Here is a 27,796-nt window from a genome sequence, read left to right on the forward strand (position 1 = left end):
TTGCCTGTTTGAACTTATTTGACCGATCATGATTTCATCATAAACACCCCCTCCCACCCGGAGCTGTTTTGTGGATGTAATGCTGTATGGGGGTGATGAATAAATATGGTTTACATTCATTTTTAAGACGAGTGTGGGTTAAAATTATTGCACGAGTTTACCTCTCCAAGCTTCATTTTTTTTTAAATCTATAAATCATAAGGACATTGCATTTACATCCTATTCAAAATAAATACTTAAATAAAGTGTGCATAATAGCCACTTCAAAAATCCTGTCATGAGGTTTCAGAGCAAGATGTGTACGTACATTCTAAAGGACATCAAAATGATTGTTGTGTGAAACTCTTAAACACAATTATACATAGTCGTTGTACTTCTGACTTATCAAATTAAATTACATTAATTGTATCCATTCGATAAAAGTGGCTAATATTTTTCAAATACCAGTTAAGTTACGGTAAATTCATGAGGATATTTAAACATACTGTATCGCGGAAATAGATTAATAGATTGATTGCAGTTTCACAATTTAAGTTTTCTACACATGAGGAAATAACAAGTGAATTTTCTGAAATCGTTGATGATTTTTTAAAGGACATGTGATAAATGAGTTAGGCATATCATTTAATAAAAAAATAATCTTTTAGGTTTGTTGCATAGGTTTGTTGCATAGGTGACCGTGTGCTGCATACCGTTATTCATGCTGATAATTTTGTAATATGCCAATGTCAGTTAAAATTGCACCTACTTTTCCAGAAAAAATATCAAATTAAAAACAAAAACACAACAAAAACCCAAACAAATAAAAGGACCCCGAAAATCAACGCTGCATCGAACAATTAAGATGGAGCAATATACCAACTTAGCTAAACATTCAAATACAGTCTGCAGGGAAATATTGTTTTATTTTCGCCCCTTTCGCTCTCGTTGTCAGTGGGCGTATTTAAGACTGGGCGAATTTCAATGTCTGAATTTACCTCCATATTTTCTAACATAAATGTATTGGGGTGAAAATCAAGACTGGGCGAAGCCGTTTGCTAGTGTAGGAGGGAGAAAATAACACGAGGCAAAACAAACCTGTATACAGTAGGCTAAGTGGTCAACAATGAACCATTAGCTCTTGCTAATGGTTCATTGTCAGTGGGCGTATTTAAGACTGGGCGAATTTCAATGTCTGAATTTACCTCCATCTTTTCTAACATAAATGTATTGGGGTGAAAATCAAGACACATTGTGCAAGCTTAGATATAACAAAGAGCATTTTATGCAGATTTGCAAAATCTAAATAAATTTTTTAACTCTCAGATTCCTTCTTCAACTCTACCGTAACCAGAGTATCTCCGTTGGTTGAACCACGGAGACATTTTTATGATTCTTAAGTGAATTTGACCTCAACATATCAATTTAGACAAACTACGGCAAACAAAGTTTTTCAGAACAATATTGAAGGATTACTAGCAAGTAAATTAGTAAAGGGATTTATTATAGTAACATGTGCAATTTATGTGTGCCATAGAATAAAAATATAAACCCTTGCTGAAAAATAAAGAGGAAGAACCCGGTCCATGGGACCTATAGGTCACTTTTGATCATGCTAACAAATAATTAATCACGGATTTTACAATTATTGTATTAGGATAGATAAGTACGAGCTAACAAGAAATCATAAACTCTTTCTAAGGCTTTTGTGGGCGTTGGTATATAAGAATATAATGCATATAAAACCAAACCAAACACACTCTGGTACAATTCTAAGTGTCGTCATAATTGCTTTTAAGACATGTTTCACACCAGGCACAAAATATTCCATAAAAAGCGTCCATTCGCAGGTCACAATTTCCAATTGACCATGCCTAACGTTTCACTGACCAATATGTTCAATGAGTGGGTCTTGTTTCTATAAATTGTTCTGATAATACGCAAACGTCGACACGGAGTGATTGACCTTGTGGTAGATTTCTCAAAATGGCCCTTGCATTCATTTCAGGTAGACGTTCCATGTGTCATTAAGAAAATAACGGGGGGGGGGACGACATTGCATATATATATTTCATGTCTTTTTCAGATAAGTCTCAAATGTGTTATCTTTACAAATATAGTATCTCTTTTCACAAATATAATTTTCCAATAGTAGAAATAAAATAAAATGTGTTTCAAATTTGATTTTCAAACCAAATATCCCAGCCATTTTGATTCAGAAACTCGAAAGCAGTGTCCATTCTTAAACAGGCACTTTTTTCCTTACAGTCTTCTACATTCAATGTACAACTTCCGAAAAACATTCCAATGACATTAATGGTATCAAGTGCTGAACTATTCTCGTTCATGAAAACTACAGATCCACTGTCGCCTGGTTCGGCAAAATGGACATCACCAAAACCAGAAACTAGAAAAGTGTCATCTCTACCGGTGATGTACAACGCTGGAGACAGTATATATCCCTTCGTCAATCGCGTCTGTGCTCCGACTTTGTAAACAAAGGCTCTGTTTACTAAGTTTTCCAAGTTGTCAGAGAAAATTTTAAATTTTGACAAGTGAAAAATGTCACTTAACATTGTCCGATTGCATCTATCTTTTACTTCGTCATCGATCTTAACAAGAGCAACATCAGGAAGAATTGGGATATGTTTAGCTTCGAGATAGTTTGAAAATACACATTCGCCAATTTTCTCTCTTTCTGAGTCCCCATATGCTGCAAAGACATAGTGATCTTTCTTGCAGACATGCGCACATGTCAGAGCATAGATATTCGAGTTCTTGTCTGTTACAAATCCCCCTAAAGTGCCATAACCTTTCTCATCTCTTGCGAGTGAACCCCTTTCCTCTGTCTTTGCTAGTGCTGAATTGGTTGGAAATATTTTATCTCCAGGTTGAAAATTAGGATGAAAGGAAGGTTCACAATTCATGACATTTAATCGTTTGATTTTGAAAAAGCTAGCAAAAACTTTCAGCAAATTTTCCCGTATATGCCTCCCCTTGGTTTCCTGATTTACAAAAACTCGAAACTCTTCGGTGTTCCAAAGTCCAAAGCCAGAAACTTCCCGTTTTCTACAAAATCAAAAATGCAGATCAAATTTTGTCTTTATCCAAATTAAATCATTCATGAACTATCATTGAGGGATCATTGATTTTATTCATAACAACACTACAAGCAAGCTCCAAAAACTAATAAACCACTGAAGACAATTAAATTTAACAAAACGGCAGCCGGTATATATTGAATGGGTTTTTTTCAATTGTGAAAATAGTCAGTTAAATACTAATGCAAGTATAATTATATAGAATTGCTTTTTTTTTCAAGCGATTAAACACCAAACAGACTGAGATTTTGTACAAGTTACGGCCCCTGTCGGCCATTGTACTAAAATAATAATTGGGATTTTCTTATAAAAAGTACCTGAATAAATAGTTTTTCAATTCTTCGGGAATAATCGAACAAAATTCGTTTTCTTCAGTTGTAGTTTTTACAGTGTCACTGCAACCAGGGTGTTTAACTGTATTCAAAAGGATGTCTAATTCCATGGAAAGCATTTCCAATTGATTAGATGCATCTGCTATGTCCATATTTTGCTTGATTTTAAGAAGTAGTTTCCAGATTGGAGTCTCCAACAGCTCCGTCAAAGCCTCATGCACTTCTCGAACATCGGGGTGAGTTATGGCAGATCGTATCTCTTTTGTGTTCACACATCTATTTTCTAACATTTTTTTGGTTTTCTTGTATTTATGTTCGTCCATTAAAAGAACCTAAGGAATCAAGGAATTTTCAATGTACAGTATTTATATTGATCATATCAGCTATTTATTTAATATATTATTGTTTTATAACATGTATTAAATTATACCCACCTCATTATTTATTTTCGCTTGCTCTATTTTACTGACACAGATAGTTGGAATAAATGGCCATCTTCTCGGTTCGCAAAATTCTAAAAGAATGGCCAATTAAATAAATGAATTCCCTGTTGAAATAATATTATTCAAAAATAATATAAAATTCAACAAAAATCATCATATGAACAATAGTGCCATAAAATCAACTATCAAAGAATTAAAAAAAACATTACACTTCCATTCATGTACAGACCTTCACTGCCAAGCAGCGACTGAGAAGATAAGGTATCCAACCCACGAACTTTAATCCGATCTTTTTTCATCAATTCATTGATAGACTGATCCTTGGGGATCTGGATAACACCAGAAGCCCGATCTATGAAGTCCTTGGTCAAGTCACGAACATGTATAAGATGCGGAAACAGTTTTATAGAGCACTCTGTGTCTTCAGCAAAAGTGGGTTTCTCTGCTACGGATAAATGTGAAATTAAAAACCATCTTATACATGTCGATAAATACCTTCATCTATCTCATCTAAATTTAGGGGGGGGGGGTTTTCACAAACGAGAATCAAACATCAAAATTGTGGTTATACTATTGTTTGCAGGATGCCAGGAAAGAAAAAGAAAAGTAATTATTTGAATTAGAATGAACGCTTTAATCTAGCTGCAGGTCTGTTGCTCCCGGTCTGTAAAAAAAATTAATGGACGACCTGGGAGCAACAGTTCACCACATGTTTCAAAAAGTTTCAATATATGATGAACTAAAAATTGAACTAGTTTGAACTGATTTTTCTTATTTTCACACAAATTGTGTTGGAAAAAGATAGTTCTTTTAAATTTTTAGGCAATTTACCAGTGATATCGTCCCTTTAGAAGTCTCAGTTTTTCTCTTTTAAAACATGCTATCCGACCTCGGAAAATAAAGTATGGTTTAATTCACATGCAGATCGAGAGTCGTCTTTTTTTTTTTCTTTTTTTTTTTTTTTTTTTACATGTAAACAAACTTTTTTGCTTTACTTTACGGGATTTGTGGTGGAGTTTAAACGGATGTCAGAGGCAAATAAAGTGTCGAAACCTGTAGTAAAATGTCCGAGCAAATTTTTGGAATCAAATACTTGTAAAGAATATGTCCGGAAACATGATTAATCAGTCAAAACTAGTGCAATTATTTGTGCGCCGTAAATTGCGACTCATTTACGGAACTGTAGCTCCCAGGTCGATCGTACATTTGATTTTTTTTCAGACCGGGATATACAGACCTGCAGCTAGCTTAAATTATTCAAAGAGAAAATAAAATTCAATTGTAGGTTCAAATACATATTTTTTTAACTATTTATACACGGTATCTCATATAAATTAAACTGCTCTCCATAAAAACCATTTAAGCATGAAAAATCATTTTAATATACATCTTACCTGGTTGTGATGTAAAAGATTGAACACTCTTTTGAAAACAACAGAAATTTAACCCTTTTCTGTATGGAAATCCATATTTTCGTTTACTTTTGTTGTCACTGGCAGAATTGGAATGCTCCAGAAGATTTTCCGACTGTTTTTTAATTTTTGGCATTTTTTATATGATATCCTCACCAGTTCTGTGAGCTGAACGAATTTGATTGATTTAGAAAATATCCGAGATAAATATTAAGGATACTTAAATAGGGTACTTCATTTTCCGAAATATAGAAACAAGTGCAATTATATCGTAAGTGAATTAATGTGAATGCACATGACTTCTCTCTTAACTAATGATACTTATATAAAATGATATAAGCATATGTAATAACACATAAAAAAGCTAAAATGTGGGACTAAGTGATTTTAGTAAACTTTTGAAATAAAACACGTGAAAATGTTTAAATTTTGTGACCTACACTTTTATAACACTATGCCACAAAATTGAAATTCAGTTATATTGCGAAGGTTTTATATCAAATTCTTTGTTTGTAAGGACTTATATATACAAAATTACGATTTCTTCCAAGTAATAATTAAATTTTACACATGCAAGAATATTACACCTTTTAAAATATTACAAGATTGGGCTTTTTTGAGAAACGTTGCTTAAAGGTGTATTGACTCGTAATAGATATAGTTTCAGGAGTCTTGCATTCGATTATAATATATTAAATCAACCAAAATCATTTAGGAGAAAAAATGGCCACAGGTCTTATTCCTTTGATTACGTATGAATAAAAGGTCACCAATTATTTTTGAGATATGACTAAAATATTAGATGATGATCATAATCATGAAACTCTGTATCTTCGGTATAATTAAAAAAATATTAGTGAAATCACGTTATCTTAAAATGCATCGAATGCATTCGAATGGACGACGATAGCACTTGGTGATACCACCTTTTTTGAATGGGTAATGGGCCGATCACTTTTTCGAATAATTGTATTCACCTGTTGAAATAGGTGATATTGACCATTTAACGTAAATGTGTGTTATCACCTACTGTATTAGAATAGATGTCACGAATTGAAAAAGGTAATATCACTTATTCAAATAAGTGGTATCACCTATTTAGTAAGATTAAATTGAATAAGTGACCAAATCTGCTTAAACTTATTTTGAAATAATAACTGATCCCACGAATGATGAGTTTGCGATCATGTTAAAATCCATCAAGGTCAAGTTTAACCTTTCTAACCAGTCAACTTTGCTTTCAATTACCGAGGACCAAATGGACCGATCATGGATTGGAATAAAAAAGAAGACATCACGTAACACTCTTTATCTTATTGCAATATTGCCAATCTAATTTAGAAAAACCGGAACATTATTAGAAATTCACCTTAACTATTACATAAACATATTCACATGCAATCTTTTATGATACTTCTAAGGATTTTCCACTTTTAAATGATTTAAAATAATAAATTAATGATAATTGAATGTTAGGACTACATTGTATTTTGATATTGAAAAATAAGAATGAATCTTCATTAGGTAAACTTATCATGACTGTAATATTATAATTAAGAAACATTTCTATGAAACATTTTCGTTTAAAAAATATGATCATTTATACACTATGAAGCCTTAACATGCAACTAAAAACACGAAATGAATATGAAACCTTTTTAAGATATCGTATATTTATGGGTTAGATCATACCTTGTAGCTTTTGGGTACTTCTTGATACTTAATACACTTCTTAACAAATCATACGAAGACCTGAGTGAAGGCAGGTGATGTTGATTTATAGCGTGTCTGTATCTCTATATACACAGATGTAATTATTTTTAACTCAGAATAAATCATGAGGGACTTCGTAACTTTGTGGTTGCTGTTTTACCAAGCGTCGTAACCTTCTTAATCACTCCTCCTAAACGCTCATGCAGATAAAGACAATTGTCACTCCCCCTTCCGGTTTTTACCGGTAGGAGACTAAGAATACTTTACTAATTACAATTGATATCTTGACCAAGTGCAATTAATTGCATTATATTACATCAATAATCAGATTCTTCATTCATTCTATTGTAATTTACTTTAACTTTTTGGAGGTAGAAAAATATAATTAAATGCTCTTGAGAGACCTCTTCCGGGTATTTAATGCAAAAATTTGAGGAGTTTATACCAGATACATGGTGTACAACTTTAAGGGGCATGGTCACGATTTTGGTCAAATTCTGTGTTTCTGTTTTTATTATTTACAATGCTTTGGGAATGCATTTCTAATGATCAAATGAAATTTAAGAGTCAGTCGTGGAGTTATAAGCATGATACATGGCTCACAAATGTTTGTATAGTAAACAAGGCTCTTGCATTTTTTGTTTAGATAGTTTTAATATACCAGTAGAAAATCTTTTTCAAGCTGATTTCTTTATTTTCTTATTCATTTTCAGCATAAAAAACAGTTCTTAACGTTGAACAAACTCATTATAGGTCTAAAATTGAAATTTTCACTTCAACATTTGAATATAAACATATATATAATAATAAATGTTTAATTCATATACAAATAAATATTTGTTAACATAGAAAAAAAATTGTAAGCCTGTATCTCGCAAAACTCAACGAATGACGCTTAAATTTTGGTTGCCTATTAAAAATGCCTTACTGAAGCATTGTAAACATTAAAATAGGAAAAATAATATTTGAATCGTGATCATGCCCCTTTAAGAGATATTTAACTCTGTGTATGCAATGTTAAAAAAAAGATGCACGCGACCCCTTTTTCATAAATATCTCTTCTTATTCGGTGATCAAAAATCAAGTGATTTTTTCCGATAGCTGCCGGAAATAAAAACTCATTTCGCATAACGCTTGTCACTTGCAGCTTTATCATGTCAAGCAAAGTTCCTGTCATAGTCATGAGTTTCACATCTTACTTCTGATTCCCATGTACTTAAAATTGGGAACTTCTTGTTTCCTACTTATGTTGGTATGATGCTAATTGTTCATGTATAGATTTAATATTCAATTAATAATTTGTAATAAGTTCGAAAATTAAATACAACGTGTACACCGAAAAAAAACCCCTTAAAACATTTCCATTTTCCTAACAGAAGATCTCATAATATATCGCTTTAATCAAGGAACTTTCTAGGCCAAAAGGTGTGGGGACAATCTAATCTTTTTGGACAAGTGACGGTCAAATTTTCCTGAAAATTGTTGAGAGGGGGCGGAACACCTCGACAGGAATGCTCTTGAACTCGGGATTATTGGATTGATTCCTCTGAATTTTAGAACACTTGGCAACCACTTCCCAAATTTTCGAAATGTTGCCGTTTTCTAAAACAACCAGGTGTGCTTAAATGAAAGTTAATGAAAATGGCTTTGAGACGAGTAAGATAATTTGAGTGAAATAAGAAGAGTTCGGAATAATTTCTCAAAATTACTAAATTTTTTAATTACTCGGATATATGTTAAAACAGAGAAGTCTTTGTCTCGTGTACCTGTATTTTGTACTTATTGTAAACGATTATTTTCGGAACAGAGATATTGTTTATATTCAACGACTGCCTCTACACGTGGCCAGAAAGATAGATGATAGATGTGTGCTATTTTTTATGTTTTGGTATGCAATAACATACTATAAATATTGATTGGTGTCTGTTATGCACATTTGATTCATCGTGTAATGTTTCGGCGACAAGTAAAAATATACTGTTTCATTATTGATACACCTGGATCATTAGGTCAAGCTTAAACCAGAATTTTTTAAATACTTGTCAACCAAACTTTAAAAGTGAGTGTCAATAAATTATAGGGATGTTTTTGTTCTATTATTCTTTAAGTATTGGTTTTACCTTTGTTTAGTTTTATCAGTTGAAAGCTCATATATGGAGGAAAATTTAGATTTGATATCCAAGAGAGAGAGAGAGAGAGAGAGAGAGAGAGAGAGAGAGAAAGTATACACAAAAAGGGGACACTGATATTATATTAATAAAGCATGACCACGTCACGTTCCTAAATTAAAAAAAATCAGTTGATTTGATTTGAGTAGGTTATATACCATCCTACAAATTAAGCTTTTACTTTAGACTCAACAAATCTATGACAATGAAAGTACTAAATTCACATTATGTTTACTTACAAGTACTCGTAATACCTTGAATTTTAAATTCTGAATCATTCCTTTAATATGTAGCTCACAACATCATTAGATTTATTAATAAAATCATTATAAAACTCTACCACTAAAATAGTTCATGTTTTTGTTACAAGTATGTGTTATTTTTAACACTTCAGTTTTTATTCTCAATTTTTAGGAGGTTAAAAGGTTCAACATTGTGTTCACTAAAATGCATTTTAGTTTGAATTAATATTTCATTACATTCATTGATAATTTACATGAAATGTTTCGACCTCTTTTTAGACGGGATCACGTGACCCCGTCTATTGGTTTACTGTCAGTCGGAGACTCAAACCGGATGGCACGCGTAGAACACATCAACTGAATCTACGCTAAAAAAAAAATAGTGCAGAAATTACTATGACCGTTCTGTACACAGATTTGATAAATATGAATCAATATTTGAAAAAGGTTGAATTATTTTTTTTATGCTTCTAAGATTAGTCTAACAGTTTTTTCAAACAAAAACAAATAAGGCGATTGATGTTTATTCTTACTCTGTTTACATCCGGCCTTTCTACGGAATGACCCGATGATGTACGAATGCACCCGAAGTATTCAATGACTCATAAGAAATACATGTAGTTCTAAATTGATTCAACGATTTTAGTTTATTCAAGTTTATTCAATGAGGTTTTTTTTGGAAAGTCTCATTAAATTTGATTGGCGTTGAATGTAATATTCTAAATTAATTTATCACAAAAAACGGAACAAAAGAACAATGATTGAGTAGTTTCAAGCGTAGGAATTTATGAAAAGGAGTAAAACTAATTCCAGATAGCACGGGTAAAGACAATTTATTGTAAAATTGATAAATTTGACCCCGTCTTTCAGTCCTTTCAGTACTTTGATTATAGATTGTATCACAGAAAGTATATTTATAACCTGATATATACATTCTTCAGGATTTAATAATTCTTCAAAATGTGACATTGCTTGTCATAGAATAGTAGTAACCGTGATCCCTCTTAATTAAAGAGCTTAGTTTTACTCGTCAATTAATACGACATTAAATGGTTTGGGACAATTGAAGCTTTATAAACCGAGCGCTTATTAAAAAATGTAAATTGTTTTACCCCTGTAAAACAGGTCCTATATACCTACACGAAAAAAAAGTCCAGCATTATGACTGTTGGACTGGAATCGTGGATTGGAACTGATAAAAATCGACTGTTAAAAAAGACTGTTGACCGGTCACGTCAAATTCCGCGAAAGAGTATAAAATAATATTTTTGTGCTGATTAAACAATGTAATAATACTAAATTTAATTATAATGATTATATGTGCCATGAACTAAAATTATTACGATTGAGATACCTGCGTCATTATTAAATAATAAATACTTCCCTTTACCCCTTCTTTAGACCTCCATCTATTGAAGCCATTAGTGTCATATCTTGCAATCTACCCACCAGCTAGACATCAGAAGTGGAGAACAAGATTTTAAAAATCATTCTTTTTTACAGTACAGAATGTTATAATCCGATGAAAGCTTTTTTAAGACGTTAGACGGTTCAATATCTACGTTGTCTACTTATTTTATTGATTTATTGTTGCTTTGTATGTTCTCTTCGTTATACCTTTTTTCTTTCTTCTGATAAAAAGAACGTGACATGTAGTTTATTTTAAAGATCTATCTCTTTACTTCAAAAATTGAAGATTTATGTTTTTGTTTTAAATTTGTGGCCCTCATGCTGACTTTGATAGTAAGTAAACACTGGTTATCTAATATACAAACATCATCCAGACAGGTATGTATTGGATGTATAACGAGTACATTCTGTTTGGAATCAATTTCAGAGTATAATATCACACTGATATGAATATCGATAATAGTTATGTGTAATCAATAAGATACGGACTGCCATAGGAAAATTTTTGGATTCTAGAGTAAGAGGATTGGTGCAACAGCAGTGCTTTAAAAAGGTGTATTTCCTACCACTTTTAAAACATTCTGACTTATAGATTTTAAAAGAAGGTGCCACGGAACGCTTCAAGCAGGTAATGTTTTGTGTTTTTTTTAAGGTTGCAAAGGTTTGAAAAATAGTGTATGAAAGGTTTCCTTTCTTCCTCTAAAAAGAGTTATGAAAAGTATTTGATTAACTTTATTTTTACTTTGAGTAATGACTTAATATTTATGTATTTATCACTATAGTAGATGAAAACTGATCTGAATTTTAGATTCTTTTCATGGAATAAATTTAGTTTGATATCAAAATGCCAAGTTTTGACCTTTCAAAACGATAAAAAACTTTTATCAATTTGTAATGAAATCGTATAAAGAGAAGGTTATATAAAGTGCAGATAAGTTTTATGTTCTGCAATTTTATATCATTTGTAAGACTCTATTGTAAAATGATACAAGAAAGGGTTTAAAGAAATTTTATTTTAGATAACGTAAATTATTAATCTCGTGTTACTCTACACACCATGCATGTGAAACTTTTAAAGTGCTTTCTGAAGTCTGGATGTCCATATTTTGAAATGCCAGTTAGTTGATGTTGAGAATACACATGTAATGGGTTATAAAGATTATCTTAGGTAGTTCGCATTAATTTGATTACTACTGCATATGTTTGTATTACTGACATTAGCCTAACCGTATCTTATTGATTACACACAACAAACGAAACATTCTTTTTCAATAAATGCTAAAAATATTGCTTTTAACTAGTTTTATGAAAAATCAAAACGTAAAATTAATGTTATTCATCGTAATTTTATTACATTTTCGTTGTATCTCTTGATTAAGAATGCAAATCTTGGAAATTTGTAAAGTCGTATGTTAATAAGATCATCATAAAATATTTATACCCTTTCGTCGAGCAAGATTTCAATCAATGAAATAAATGTTAACTTTCACATTATGTATTTTCTATCAATCACAGTTATAATACATTGTAAGTTGTACATAACCCAAAGATGGAAAGCTTTCAACTCTGCATGCCGTCTGCCAAGGAAGACCATGATAAAAGAATCTTTCGTTCTAGTTTAAAACACTCGAATAGACGACCCGCAGGCATGTTCACGAAGCTATCTTCGGACTATGGTGCGTCCTAAGTACGTTTTAGGATACGTCGTAGTCTTTTGTCTTTTTCTCAAAGCTCTCATAAATTTGCCGCATACAACATGTCCTAACGTGGTAAGAAGTTGCATAATATGGAGCACAAAAACTTGCGCTTGTTTTGAACTGATTAGCCCTTTTTAGATAATTGCTGTGGAAAAAAAATGAAGTTTGCCACTGTTGTCGTAATATTTCTTGCCTCAGACTATCTTCTTAGCACGCCAACCGACCTCGGAAAATAAAGTATGTTAGATTTACGTGCAGATTCACAGTCGCAATTTTTTACTACAGATCTGCAGCTATTTGAATGAGCTGTTAATAAGGCCCTAGTATAATGGGCGGTATGAAAATGAATTTATTGAACACGACTTTTCATCGCCAAAATATCCGAAATAATATTCGTTAATATTTCAACTTACAAATAATGCAAAGGCATAAAAGAAGGAAAATTTAATGGTTATTACAGTCTTGTCGAGCATACGTTACAGATAAAAAGGAATATCCTTGAGATTAAATGCATTAAAAAACAAGTAAATTCAAAATGAAATAAAAATTCCGATATTTATTTTTTTTACTGATTAATATATTTCTCATCATCCTTAATGTCTTAACAGGAATCAATAAAACGATTCATTTTGAACCAAACAACATATTCACAGTTTGAGTGTACAATACATACGCATTTAACAAAGGTTTCAACATAACTTCATGTACAATGAATTCGGGTCTGATTCTAGACGATGTTTCAATTAGCAAACAGCGGTTGCATTTTTAGACCCATCTTCTTTAGAAAATAAACCCGGTCACGGTATATTTATGAAAAGAACATCAATTTTTTCTCACGCGTGGCCTCTTTTTAAAGTGCTTGGCTCTATCAGGAACCATGCATACATCATTGAACAACAGCTGTGCTGTTGCCATGTATTGAAACGTGTATAGAAATTGTAAACAAAGCTATGTTAATTATTGACAAGTTTTGTTCCCAATAGTGTAAAATCTGTTAAGGTTCACACAATCAACAATTGTAAATAGTAGATACTGAACATGCATTATAGATGTCGTAAAATGAATGTACCCGTTTGAAACATAACATGTTAATTAAACATCTGCAGGTTGATTTCGTTTCTCAGTTTCTGTTTTCTGGTCGTTTTTCCAGAATTTATATAATTTTATGAACATCAACAATGAAGAGGACAATATTCTTTTCCAAAGACGGTAAGAATGTTTTGAAAGTAATATTCACTAAATGAAATGAAGATACGGATAAACTCATGATATTATGGTTTATGATCATCGTGTTAAAACGTATTTTTGGTTCATTGTTAGTCATAAAATAAATATAATTTGAAACGATCTCAATTTTCTGAAAAATGAAAAAAGGTAGAACAAAATCAATTATATTATTATGTCTTTCAAAAAACGCATACAAAGATATAGATGAAAAAAAAAATCTAAAAAACGACTTCTGTTATTGACATATATTTTCAGCGAGAAAAAGAGTTTAAATAATGTGATTGCCTATCGAAAGAAAGTTCAAGTCTCATATGCATACCACAATCACATGATCGATCTTATAAGATACATGTATTCAAGATTAAATATGTACCCTGTATTCAAATTATCATACTGTTAATAACAATCTAAATAGAAATTTACAACTAATCATTTACAAAAAATATTAGTGAACAGCAAGCTATCTCATTTTCTCTTCCTGTCACATTTAAATGTGCATGCGCATTATTAGCGTAAAGTGCTTAATTTACCTTTCGTCGATCTTTTAAAGCTATTTAACTTTTCACATTCATTGCGTACATAACCATTTAAAAAAACCTAAAGTATGTTTACTAATTTAGGACAGAAAATTATTTACTTCATTTTCACACAAAATTCACGAAAAAAAAATTAATCTAAGATTGATCAATGTAAGCAAGTTTTTCGGTAACTGTATTTTCGTGCGGAAGGTCTTCTCGAGAAAAATTCACGCATCTTTGAAAATTTTGTTCCATCAAAACATTTTGTGTTTATGCACGCAAACTTTCAATAAGCGATATGTTTGAAACATCATCTACAGGTCCTGTTTAACATCTAGAAGTCAATATTTAAGAGAATTTGATTGACTTTTGCTCAAAACCATGAAAATATATAGATAAAGTTAGAAATTTTTAGGCAAATTTTTTCAAGAATTTTACCTTGGAAGCCATCTGTAAAAAAAAAAAAACTACATCACTGACACTCACTAAGCAGTTTTAAAGTATTCGAAGTGCGTTAAATTTGAGACCAAATCAACTCACTCTGATAAAAAAAAAATCCAAAATGCGTCAAGTGATCAAGTGGGACCAAGTGAAAGCACCTTGAAAGCGTTAGTTACCTGAAACTAGCAGGTGCAATCAAGCGTGCTGCAACTACCTCGTTATATCCAATAGCGCTTACAACTAACGAGCACAAATTTCACCTCGTAATTTACAGAGTCTCTTTATAAACGATCTCGTTGTATCCAGAATTTTTCAAAAGGAAATAATAAAGAAATAATTTGTGACCACACAATCATCTCGTTGTAAGCGGTACCTCGTAATATCCGAGCTCATTATACCCGGAGGCCACTGTAGTATGATGACACTTATGAAAATGATTTAAACCCCTTTAAATCAGGGTGGTGACAACCAAAAAAAAGTTCAATCACCAGTTTTCTCCCATGCATTGTTAAAAAAATATGTCTAAACATTAACCCTCTTTTTCAAATTCCAACCAAATAAATAATTTTATCATTAAAATAAGAGAATTGCATTATACAAACATTAAAACACTATCAGCTAAAATTTAAGATCATGTTATGCTTGATATACAAAAAACACAAAAATAAATATAAATACATAAAAAATAAATTGAAATGAGAGACAGAGTACATGTTGCCCAGGTATCGGTATAATCATGTCAATGCACGATTTTTAAAAATGATTTAGAAGCAACAATACAGAATATTACTATAGGTAGCAATAGAAAATATCACTTAATAAAGGATATAGCAATCAACTCGCAAATCTGGCTTCCCCTTTCAACCTGTTAAAATGTATGATTTCTCCATTACGCATAGTTTTACAGAACTAATCCCAATTTTTATTTTTAGAAAGAGAGAGAGAGAGAGAGAGAGAGAGAGAGAGAGAGAGAGAGAGAGAGAGAGAGAGAGAGAGAGAGAGAGAGAGAGAGACATACATGTACCTTAAACCGACCTCTTTATCATAGTGGACAGATACATTATTATTAGGTCCACCCAATTTGTATTACTGATAATTTTAATACATGACGCTTTATATGAAGCGGGTTCATTGGACATCAAAATGATACTCATATCATGCATATACTGAATTCTATTTATAGCATTTTTGCAAGGGAGGGAAATTTAGGTTTGATCAGTGTCGATAGATAATGTAAGCAAACTGGCATTTTGAAAGCGCTTTACACAAAGATAGAAATTTGATGTTATAAACCAGTTTACAAATATTTGAAATATCAAATGATCCTTCAAAAAGGTCAGTCTGCCGGCAATAGGTCAAAACCAAGGACTGTTATTTCCAAACGAATGATTTATCCTCAGGAAGACACAGTTTTTCCAATAGAGACAATTTTATCACTACATACACATTTGCGGAAATAAGCATGCAATTCAGGAAATGGAACTGTACCACGCTATTGGTACCTTGTGGACGGTCATTAGTTGTGCCTCTCTGTCATGCAGAGCTGTACCAGTTTACAGCATTTTTTTTTCAACGTTACATATGAAATCATTATTTATAAGTATACGAGGAGTCCGAGATCAATGTCGCTGTACACTGGAAATGTGCGTCCGCATTCGTGATATACGCTGTTGGGCCGACTTTATTGGTCCAAATGTCACAACGTATATGGATCCGACATCCTATTCTCAAAACGTCAACACATGCTAGGCGTCGGGAAGTACTCCAGAACCGTCGACAAAATTCTATCGCCTTTTTCCTTATTTTTCATTTTGTTTGAAATTTAATCTATTTTTGGCAGATGCATTTGATTAAAATTTTCCTCGTGCAAATGTGAAACTAATATTATGGTGTATATGCTATAACCTATTTTAGTAATCGAGTGATAAGAAGAATGAAAAAAAGTCCTTGTGTTAGAGAAGCGACAATTATCCACAGAAAAAAGGTAAAATATTCTGTGTTACATAAATAATTGTCATTTATATAGGTTTACCCGAAAATCTTTTAAAAGTTTAATGATTAACTATGATTGACATACTCTGGTAGTGTGCATTTCAGGCCAAGCAGTTGCTATAACAAAAGCTATGCAATGTTTAAGAGTCAAAAGCTTTATTTGATCGGGGTTTTTTTCTAAATAATTGTTAAACTAGAATTAATTCAAGAAGACTAAACATATACTACTTTTTACAATACAGATCTAAAATATGACCACAATGACTGTAAGAGACGTTTTACAGAAAGTTGACTTTTGGGTAGAAATAACTCAATTTTTTCACATACAAAAAATAATGAAAGAATATGGAATGTAATAACTCAATTTTTCACAAAAAACCATTAGTGAAAGAATGTGTAAATGTTGGATTCTTAAAATGAAAACAAAAGATGAGAAATTTAAAAAAGTTCATGTTTTCCAATTTGTTGTAAGGCGTTTAAAATACTGGAACATTAGAAAACGCATTAAAAGACGTTGCGATGAGTTTGTTGTTACTCTGGGTCACAGGTTTAAGCACGTACGTCTGAGCTTATCAGGAATGATCTGATGATGTCTTTGACTGGAATATTTTAACATTAATAAACGGTATTCTGGGTAACGTTTTGGTAATTTTTCAATGGTTAATTTGTTTTCCAAAGGGAGTATAAGTAAATGTCTCAATAGTTTCCGAACATCCAAACTCAAAATAATGAGCTAGACATACAGGTAGTTTCACCGCCATAAGCTTAGGTTATCGGCTACATGTATATGCTATAGTTTACGGACCGGAAACAGTATTTTTCGATGTAAATCTATATTTATTTTCAGTTAACTATTATAGTTAATGCAATAATCTATTGTTCAGAAGCGTAAACTATTTTTAACTGAAAACGATCATTTGCGATTGCAAAGCAAGTTTCAAAACTTATATATCTTGTATACATGCTTTCACGATCTGTAAACTAAGGTTAGGCCATCGTTAAACATATCTGTGTTTCCCCTAACCCGACCCTAAATTTTGAAGTTGGGTAGGTAGGTAGGTAAATAATTTTTTTTTGGCCAAGGCATAATTGAAAATACATATATTATAAATCAAAATTGAAAAAAAATATCGATCAATTTTTTAATTAATTACAATAACTAAAAAAATATGACCAGTTGTAAAACAAATTGTTATACTTGTACTAATGGAATGTAAAACAAATTAAATATCGAATTCACAATTTAATATTGTTTATCGCAAATAAAAACATGTTTGATTCAATGACTAGATATGAACGAATAGATTCATTATCATGTGTATGCTGATGTACATGTTAACCTATGTTTAAATATCATGTATCGGTTTATTTGGAATTTGACTTATTTAAGAGAAGTTTAAATTTTTCCCAACATAAAGAGTCTTTCATATCACAGGTACCAACCTAATTTTTGGGAGACTTATTTCTCCCTTACAGAAAAGTAGGAAGAAGCTTAATAATTTAGGGAGACTGTCATTATTTGATACTTTATTTTGAAGCTAAAGTACTTGAAGCATCGATTTTAACTAAAGTTACTACTTTTTATCTTTGTAACACTGTGTAGGCAATGGCTATACTAGGCGATCCCGTATATATAAAATTCTTACATTTGGTGAATAAAAATCATTCGAAGTGGGTTTTTTTTTTTTGGGGGGGGGGCTTCTCTTAAGGAGGCTGGATGGTCAACAAATTAACCATCAGATCTACCTAAATTTTTAAGGTATAATTTGTTTAGCTTCAAACTATTTTTTCGAAAAGAAAAAACCTATATATTTTACCTTTGAAATTTTGGTATTTTTCTATATTTCATACAGAGCTTTTCTTCTAAAGGAGATCAATACAGTGTAAATATAGCCATGGCCATCGAGCCCTCTTGAGTAAAAAAAAATCTGGAAATAGAGATTTTAGACGTATCTGGGACCCTTATAATCTATAATAATTACAATAATTTCTAAATATCCCCACCGTAACTCTTTTTAACCCTAATCCCAAAGGTTAGAATACATTAAACACTTATTGAAAACGTATGGAAAAATTGGTTATTTTGTTAAGCGGCACGGAAATCAGATATTAACCAAATTGTTTGGTTTTTTAATTTATCATGACAAAGGGCTTTTAAGCGATTGAGAAAACTAGTTATTTGTCTTGAATATACAAATGAAAGCTATTTTTACCAAAAGCTGGATGATTAATATCGTTTAGGTGTATGATTAATTTCCAATATCTTACAAGCAACAAGTGTATGACAAAAACACTTATAAAGTAACAAATAAAAGTGCCATATCAATAAACAAAATAACTAGCAATGTTTCGTTAATATATATTTAAAAAAATGTTCACAGTGTGTGGTGTGTATAGGAAATTTAAATTGGCAACAGTTTTTTTTACATGTATATGTACATTTTATAAATAAACTTTTTAAACAATAATGTCATTTTAAAATCAAAACTGCAAAAAAGATTTAAAAAAAAGATAAAATCCAAACTTTGGGTCCATTTGTTACGAGCGCAAATGAAGATAACTGTTTGGACCAAATTGATGTACATATGATTCACACTAACGACATTTTAAAGGTCTTCCGTTTCTTACGGAAGACCTTATAGTGATTGTACTGTTTTTTCTTTCTTTCTTATTATTTTTTCTTCCTTTTTTGTCGGCAGAATTTCTCAGAGATGGCTTTATAGATTTTTCTAAGATTTTTAGGGATGATAGAAAATTATTATATCTCGAGGCGTTTTTTTTTTCATTTTTTCAAAATTAATTTCTGGTCGTCCGTTTCCTGTCCCGCGACGAAAAGCTTGTGGCATCGAGATCTCATAAACGATTAAGACTTGAACATCCAAATTTTGTGGGATGATAGACTTATTGTTGTAGATGTGTTTAAACTATTTTGTTTTGTTCGTTGCAATTTCCGGTCGTCACCGGCAGCTCATCCAAAATTATTTTATTTACGTATTTTATTTATTTTACATAGAATAAATATGATAGTATAAATTCTTACATGTGTCATCTATGCGATGCTAAATTAACAAAAAACTGTCTACTTCCGGTGAGATATCTCAATTATCTCAGGAAGCTTTTTTAAAACAATTTTGTTCCCCCGAGATCTCAAAAACTATTAGTCATTAAGACACGACACTTTCATGGATGATAGACATTTGAATGAAGATGTGTTTAACTGCTTTCATTTTGTCGACCGTCACTTCCAGTCCGCACCGGAAGAGTTCAACAAATCATGTTGTTTAAAAGTGTAACTGTTGTTTCTTTGACAATTTTAGATAAATTAATAGGCAATAAAGACCTTTTTTCTATTGTTTTACAAATACTAACTTTAATTTTCATTGGGCACTTCCGTCTGTCCGTTTCCTGTCCCGAGACAGAATACTTTGACTCCTCGAGATCTCATAAACAATAATGACTTGAACAATTAAAATTTGTGGGATGATAGATCTATGTATGTAGATGAGTTCACACTTATTTGTTTTGTTTGGCGTAACTTGTCACCGGAAGAAATTCAATTTTTTTTAAAAACCCGTTTTAGTTATTTTACATAGAATGATTATATTAGTATAAATATTTACATAAGTCATATGTGCGATGTTATATAAGCAAATAAATCTACTTCCGGTTAGATGTGTGAAATAGCTTTTTTATACTAAAAATCTCAGAAACTGTAAGTGATCAAAAACACAAAGCTTACATAGATGATAGACATTTGATAGAAGATGTGTTTAACGTGTTTCATGTTGTCGGCTTTTCACCGGAAGGATTCAAACAAATGACATTTTATATAAGATTTACTGAGTTTCTTACAATGTTTTGGTAAGTTTGATAAACAGTAATGTACGAAAGGCAAATGTTCAAGATATACTAACTTTTATTTTCATAGGGTTGATTAACTTTTGCATATAGATATGTTAAACATGTTTTGTTTGAATCGGCGTAACTCCCTCTCGTCACAGGAAGTAGTAAAAAAAAAAACTTTTTTTTTTTAATTTCTTTGTTTGACATGGAAGTATGTTCTGGAAGTTTTCTTCAAAGTAAATATTATATCCATTATATTTTCCATTTGAAACAAGCTTGTTTTTACAGAATAATACATTTATATGAGAACGGAAGACCTTTTTGTTGCTATAGCAACAAGAGTCTAGTTAACTTTGTATTTTTGATAAATTAAGAATTAGATAATTTGACAAGTATCTGATAGGAAAATAACATCTTCTTAAGCCAAGGGTTTCCAATTCACACTCCATTTGTCTGGAAGAGGACGGACTGGAAACATGGTTTTAGAATTTAAATGCCCTGAATTGTACTTTGTGTTTAAAGAGTTCTTGTCACACCTGCGAATGTGTTCGGAATGTTTTCTTTATCGTTGCTAAGTATGTAATAAATTCAGAGGTGCTCGAATAAAAGTTCACGAGACTTCACCGAGATTTGTTCAGTTCCTGTGAAATTTCGAGCAGAAGTATAAGTGTTCGGATAATATTCTCAAAATATGTAAATAATGGTCGTTTTTCATATCATATCCTACTTTTATTTATGTTAAAACATGAAAATCTTTTAAGGTGTATGTCTTATTTCACCAACTAGTAGTTTTTTTTTAATATTAAACGATGATATTCATAACAGAGTTATAGTTCGTCTTTAACCACGCGTAGAGTGGTTGAAAATATAAACATCGGGTTGCTTCATAACCCATAGCCATGTCTGATGCTTGTGGTGTGCAATACCATGTTTTTAGAAAAATAATGGGTGTCTGTTTTGCATAAAAACCTAGTATATCGAGTTATTTTCAAGGAACATTCTGCATGAAATAGTATAATCTGTTTAACTATTGATGCTATTATAGGTCAGGCGCCGATCGAGTAATCCTATGGTGGTCTCTATTAAAGCATGAAAATGCACATGTCTGTTATTCTTTTGAATTCATTAAATCATTGTTTATTGTTGTTTTAATCTCTACATGTATATTAAACTGTTCGCATAAACAGACCTATAAATTTTCAGAAAGACAGACAGGACAAATCATTTGGGTAATTAAAAATGAGGTACTAGTTATACATTGGACGGTTGACATTTGACTAAATCACACAAATTGAAAAAAAAAACACGTGATGTATATTTAGTTATCAGTGAAGATATCCATTATCAACATAAGCGTTCTACTTTATATAATTACAACCACTGTGATGTTTAAGCTTCTTGAGAGTAGTTTTTGTAATGTTGTGTGTACGTAAACCATACGTGCATATACAATCAAGTGTTACACTTAATTGGTTTCACATGATTTTACTTGAAACAAAATCATTTTCCTTTAATTATATTTTTTAGAAATTCACTTATGATTTTAGAAATTATATTAATCAGTAAATAAGTTCAATTTCATCATTTCCTTTTTAGCATCGGAACGAAGGATAATATCTAAAATGCCTAAAATCAAAACGCTACGTAGGACGTCGAGAAATGCCCTGGAACATTCCCCTTCTTTCAACTACGCATGTCGTCGTAGAAATGGCTTATCTAACAAACAAAACCTACCATTGACGTTTTGTAATCCTAAGCAACGTTTGTCGACTTTAAAAATGCGGAGAGGTAAGTCAAACTTCAGAGGGTAGGATTGTTAAAATTGTATATACATGAAATTTGAACACAAAAGCAATTTTAATGGCACGGATTTGACTGTTATATTATTAAATAATTACTTTAGTTTGTTTGATCGCCTATACATTATTAATCATAATGGTATAAAATATTGATTCATGTTGTACAATATACAGAGAAATTACCTTAAGCTTGGCCGTAAAACAAACAGCACATTTTACCAGCACTGTTTGGTAATATCACTATTTAATTTGGTATTATAAAACGTAAGATTTGGTATTTTGATCAATTTGAAAAGACTAAATCAGACTATAAATTTTGTTGAAATAGAACTAAAATCTGAAAATTTTGAATCTATTGTAACCATTACCGCTCAAAATAATAAGCCATTCTAATCCCATTCCCGATGTTTTTTTTCTTTTTCAAATTATATTGTATATAGCTTTGGATGGTCACATGTATTACAAAAATACGACCATTACGCTATAGAATGATTTTAATGTTCAGTATTTTTTATTTGTTATTATATAGATATTTCCTCGATTAGAATATGTACTCATTTTAGCGAAATTCAATTCCTAGATGAAAAAAAATATATAAATACCCTCTCATAAAAAAAGACCGATAGGCCTTAACGCTCACATGAATAATATATAATACAGAATGTCATGTAAAACAATAAAAATATTAAAAAGTTTTTCTGTTGCTTGAGTTTTTGCAGTTTACACTATGAAATGCTTTATGAGACATATATTAATTACGGTTTCAATTTCTAACTGAGGTTTCTAAAGTTAATATATTTTCGAAAACAGCATAAATAAAAAATAAATTAAGAATGTAATTACTTAATTACTTAATATATTTTAGTGTTGATAAAAACTACATTATCTTATCTTATACTCTTTTCTTGTACCTCTAATATGAAAAAAACCCACCTTGTATTTAAATGTGATTGTAATGTTCAGCGGATTATTATTTCAACCTTTCTCGATAAGAATGAGTATATATATATTATCAAAATTATGTATACTATTATACACTCTCTCGGGCGATCACTAAAAATTTTCAGGTTTTACGGAACTTTTACTTTTCGACGCTTTTTAGATTGAAATTTGAATCTACATGTTTATTGTCTATTGAAAAAGAATTGTGAAAGAAATGTAGAATGGAAGCTTAAAATTTTTAAATTGCCACTGTATTTTTTACAACAACACTTTTACCAATATTGTTTTGATCTTTGTACAGAATTTAAATTTGTATATATATATATATATATATATATATATATATATATATATATATATATATATATATATATATATATATATATACACACACACACACTCATTTTTAAGCTGGTGCTAGTGAAGACATAGAATGTTCCCGAAAACTTTTCCCTCATTTTATCCATGTCTGCAACCTGACCACCGATTTCACAGATCGGGCTGCTAAAGTCACCAAAATCCCGCAGCATCAATTCACTCTTGAAAGGATGAAACTTTATTTTAAGGTTCAGCGGTTAGATACCTTAAACACACAGTCGATGCCCTGCGGTCAAGGTCTGTATCGAGTTCGTTCATTTATAAAGAAAATCTATTGATTTTTTTTTCAATTTAAAATCAATATTAGACCAATGAATGTATAAGATTTTTAAAAATTGTAATCTCTCATTCAATCCAGCAAATATGTCGTCCTTTCCAACCATATGTGTCTGTAACGAAGAGCAAATCAACATAAGAAACGGAGTAAGTATTACCACATAATCATGATTTATATCACAAACTGATTCAAATGATGGTTTTTTTAGCACCATAAAAACCATAAACGACTGAAAAACTCCTTTATAACTTAGGTTCTTTATATGGGAGAAAAGACATTCAAGAAAACAAAGAACATGTTGAACGTAAGCAATTTGGACACCATTGCAATACGATCTGCAATAACGGACCCTGAAGTTAGAGAAATACACGAGGCTTTGACAACACTTTTAGAAACCCCACTCTGGGAAATTCTTGTAGAAATCAAACAAAACATTAAATTGTCAGATGCATCTCATAAGGTGGACATGCTTTCCATGGAATTGGATGTTCTGCTGAATACAGTTAAACATGTTACTTTCAGAGATATGATTAGCAATAGGGTTCCTGAACGCCAAGCCTATTCGGATATTCCTGAAGCGGTTAAAGATTATTTGCTCAGGTCAGTATTTCCCTTTCCCTGAAATATAAAGTTTAAGTTTTCATGTTACAATTAAAACCTCTTTATCAATATCAAAAATGCAAAACATTTGTTTCTAAATAAAGCAAAGATGTTTTTGATGGCAACTATAATTTGTATGTGGTAGCTAGCTAGTATTGTCTTTCCCCGCTTCTAGATTATCCATTATAATTATAACAATCACTATAGTAATTAATACTTAATATTTGATCAGGTCTGAGAGAAAAATTGTCCAATTGTGCTGTAGTAATTGTGCATGATTGCATTTTAGGGGTGTTGATTAACATCCACATTTTAGATTAATATACATGTATTTCATTGCAGAAATCGAGAAATCAATGGATTTGGTATATTGAACAATAACGATTTTCGGGTTTTTGTAAATCACGAAAACAAAAGAAGACATCTACGAGAAAATATGCTGAGAATTTTCCCAAATATTTTCAAAACAAAATTAAATTTACAAGTGAAAATTGGCAAACCTTGTATTTGCTTTTATTCTCAGCAGGGAGATAAGATATATAAAAGAAGTTCCTCTGAAGAATCATCTAATGAAAATGGTTACGGCACATTAGGAGGATTTGTTTCTGATCAAAACAATGATACGCATTTTTTAACTTGCTCGCACGGCTGCCAAAAAGGAGATATTATCTTTGCTGATGACAACAATTCCGGAAGAAAAAGAATCGGAGAATGTGTATTTGCAACTGACCTTAAAACAAAACCAAAGATCGATGTTTTTATTGATGTTGCTCTTGTAAAGATTGATAGTGAAGTCGTAGACAGTTGCAATCTATCAATGCTTAATAATACTTTTCAACAATCAAACGTCAAGATTTACTTAGAAAACTTGCAAAACATTGCCAAAAGAGCATTTGTTTACAAGATTGGGGCATCGACATCGGTGACCAAGGGATTAATTACATCCCCAGAGTTCCACCTTAATACAACTGGAGGAAGAGCTGAACTTTTTTTTGTTTCCGATATTGCTGACATTCCATTTGCCAAAAGAGGTGACAGTGGATCGATTGTTTTCATGATCGAAAATAGCTCTGCGCTCGATACTATACACGTTATCGGAATGATTTCTGGTGGGTTCACACCGCGTCAACCACCTGGAGAAGATGAGAAGGTAGATACAAACAGGAAGTCAGAGAAAAAAGACGATGAGGGAGCCAAAAAGGAGGTTAGCTGTACTGGGGATATTACCTGCTTTAGAATGGACAAGACTATGGAATTTTTAAGGAAGAAAGGCATTGATGTTTGCTTTAGAAATCAAATTTGAAAAAGTAGTCCGTATGAAAATGAAGTATCAGCAGTATTCTTGAAATCATAAAACATGTAGTAACCTTCTTTTTTTCTTCTTTTTTTTTACCAAAAAAGCATACAGACAACTCTGTTTTTAGTTTAAACTTAAAGAGATCAATAGTTTAATAATGTACGGAAATGCCATGCCTTATCATACAATCTGGTAGAAACTTGCTTAACTTTGCAAATGATATATATATCGTTTAAATATTACTGTAAGAAAAAAGGGTCTTAATGATGATGTTTTCTTAACACGTACAAGACTGAGTGATTTCTAAAAAAGAATGTTGGAATGTTCTTTTTGCAAATCAAATCTCAAAAGATTAAGCTCGAAAAATTACATCAAAAACATTTGAAAAAAACCATAATGATAAAATTAACATCATTTGTTGATAACAAACGTTTAAATGTCAACCGATATCATTACCTTTCTTAATTGTTAATATACCAGTATTATTTGTTGCAAATATATTTGTTCCAAATAAGGAAAATAAGTTTTCATTTTTCATACCTGGAGAATGGCATGTGAAAAGTTCAATATTGGGGCTTTTTGTGAGGAAAACAAATTTTATTGTATATCTCTTCAATGCTTTTATATATCTCATACTTTGGGGTGACAGCGCAATTAGTGTCAGCGAAAATAATCATTAATATTCTTTCGTTTCTCGTTAAATTAAAGAATCAGAAATATTTAGTTGATGTTTGTACACCATTGAAATTTTTATATAACTGTCATATGATCTGGCTCCAGGATCATGAAACAACCCTAGACTTAAGTAAAAAAAATACTTTTTTAATCTCTTTTAATTGAAAATACTGACAAATTTGATATACTATTAAAAGTGTCTTGATATTAAATTGTTAATAACAAATTTTTAATCGTCATATTATGATAAACAATCATTTAATGATTAACTGAAAGTTTGACTAAAGTATGAAATTGCTTCATGATCCTGATGCTTGTTGACCTAACATATTGTGTATACATTCCATTTGTAATTCTGTACAATGAATATATGTTAAAATCAAACCAAATTATATGTTTTGCATACTCATTATTTCTTTAATGGATATTTTTTGTACAATCCATGTGAGTATAATAACAAATTAACATTTAGTTACAAAACCTGTCGATGAATATTTTTTAATTATAGTATTAAGCTATTTTGAACTTGTGCCCAATCCATTTGTAATTTTGTACGATAAAAATATGTTCAAATCAAATCTAATCATATGTTTTTGCATAATCATTATTTGTTTAATGCTTTCATTTACTCTTTATTGTATAATCCATATGAGTATAATAAAAGATTAATATTTAGTTACAAAACCTGTCGATGAATATTTTTTGATCAAGGTATTAAGTAATTTTGACTTAATGATAATGCTTGCCGTTTGCGGCCGTTTTCTTTTTAGTGCAAAGCTTTATTTTTCGGATTAATTTATTATGTTCAACCCTCAGATGAGGAAAAACAGTTGAAAAAACAAAGTACACGTACAGCAAAACCTGATTTTAACAAAACCAAAGAAAATTTCTTTTTGAAAGTTTTTATCATATTTCGTTTTACATTCAAAAACATATTTAGAATAGAGATATACGGAGAAATCAAATTGAGTATAGTAATAATTAATAGTATCTAAAAATTTACAGGCGTATAAAATGGTTTGAGCAGTATATGCTAAATGAACTGCGAGGCAATTCATAAAGAGAAATAAACTGTTTCCAAAGGTAATATAATGGAGCTGTTGAATTCATTCTTCACCATTCACACTTTTTCATCAAATAAAAAATAACAGACGAATTGTGCACGTTAAGTTTTTTAATAAATGTACGTAAAGATGCTGTGAAAAACGACTCGAAGTAAACTGACAGAGATAATTGCAACATTTATGTTTAAATGTGAGTGTCAATTCAAAAGATGCATCGACAAAGTCCAAAGTTTGCAATTTTGGGGT

General features: G+C 31.1%; 2 protein-coding genes across 8 annotated transcripts; one reads left to right on the forward strand and one right to left on the reverse strand.

Annotated features, from left to right (window-relative positions):
- Positions 1-1,462: 1,462 nt before the first annotated feature.
- On the reverse strand, positions 1,463-7,089 carry LOC105320677 (uncharacterized). Of its 2 annotated transcripts, XM_034456537.2 has the most exons (6): positions 6,960-7,089; positions 5,250-5,428; positions 4,085-4,300; positions 3,847-3,926; positions 3,398-3,744; positions 1,463-3,048 (listed from the first exon to the last, which is right to left on the reverse strand). In XM_034456537.2, exons 2-6 carry the CDS (start codon positions 5,401-5,403, stop codon positions 2,154-2,156), a joined length of 1,692 nt encoding a protein of 563 aa, XP_034312428.2. In that variant the 5' UTR covers positions 5,404-5,428; positions 6,960-7,089; the 3' UTR covers positions 1,463-2,153. The 2 variants fall into 2 exon arrangements, with proteins under 2 accessions (XP_034312428.2, XP_011417015.3); XM_011418713.4 differs by lacking the exon at positions 6,960-7,089 and having other exon boundaries at positions 4,085-4,297; positions 5,250-6,046.
- A 4,220-nt stretch (positions 7,090-11,309) lies between these two features.
- On the forward strand, positions 11,310-27,723 carry LOC105320676 (uncharacterized). Of its 6 annotated transcripts, XM_066065646.1 has the most exons (8): positions 11,345-11,428; positions 13,648-13,706; positions 16,598-16,667; positions 22,115-22,306; positions 23,671-23,874; positions 23,996-24,060; positions 24,168-24,514; positions 24,857-27,723. In XM_066065646.1, exons 4-8 carry the CDS (start codon positions 22,141-22,143, stop codon positions 25,815-25,817), a joined length of 1,743 nt encoding a protein of 580 aa, XP_065921718.1. In that variant the 5' UTR covers positions 11,345-11,428; positions 13,648-13,706; positions 16,598-16,667; positions 22,115-22,140; the 3' UTR covers positions 25,818-27,723. The 6 variants fall into 6 exon arrangements, with proteins under 6 accessions (XP_034312432.2, XP_065921718.1, XP_065921719.1 ...); XM_034456541.2 differs by lacking the exons at positions 13,648-13,706; positions 16,598-16,667 and having other exon boundaries at positions 11,310-11,428; XM_066065647.1 differs by lacking the exons at positions 11,345-11,428; positions 16,598-16,667 and having other exon boundaries at positions 13,519-13,706; positions 25,038-25,173.
- Positions 27,724-27,796: the final 73 nt, after the last annotated feature.

Source organism: Magallana gigas, chromosome 7 (genome assembly GCF_963853765.1).
Source record: "Magallana gigas chromosome 7, xbMagGiga1.1, whole genome shotgun sequence".
Classification (NCBI taxonomy): Eukaryota; Metazoa; Mollusca; class Bivalvia; order Ostreida; family Ostreidae; genus Magallana; species Magallana gigas.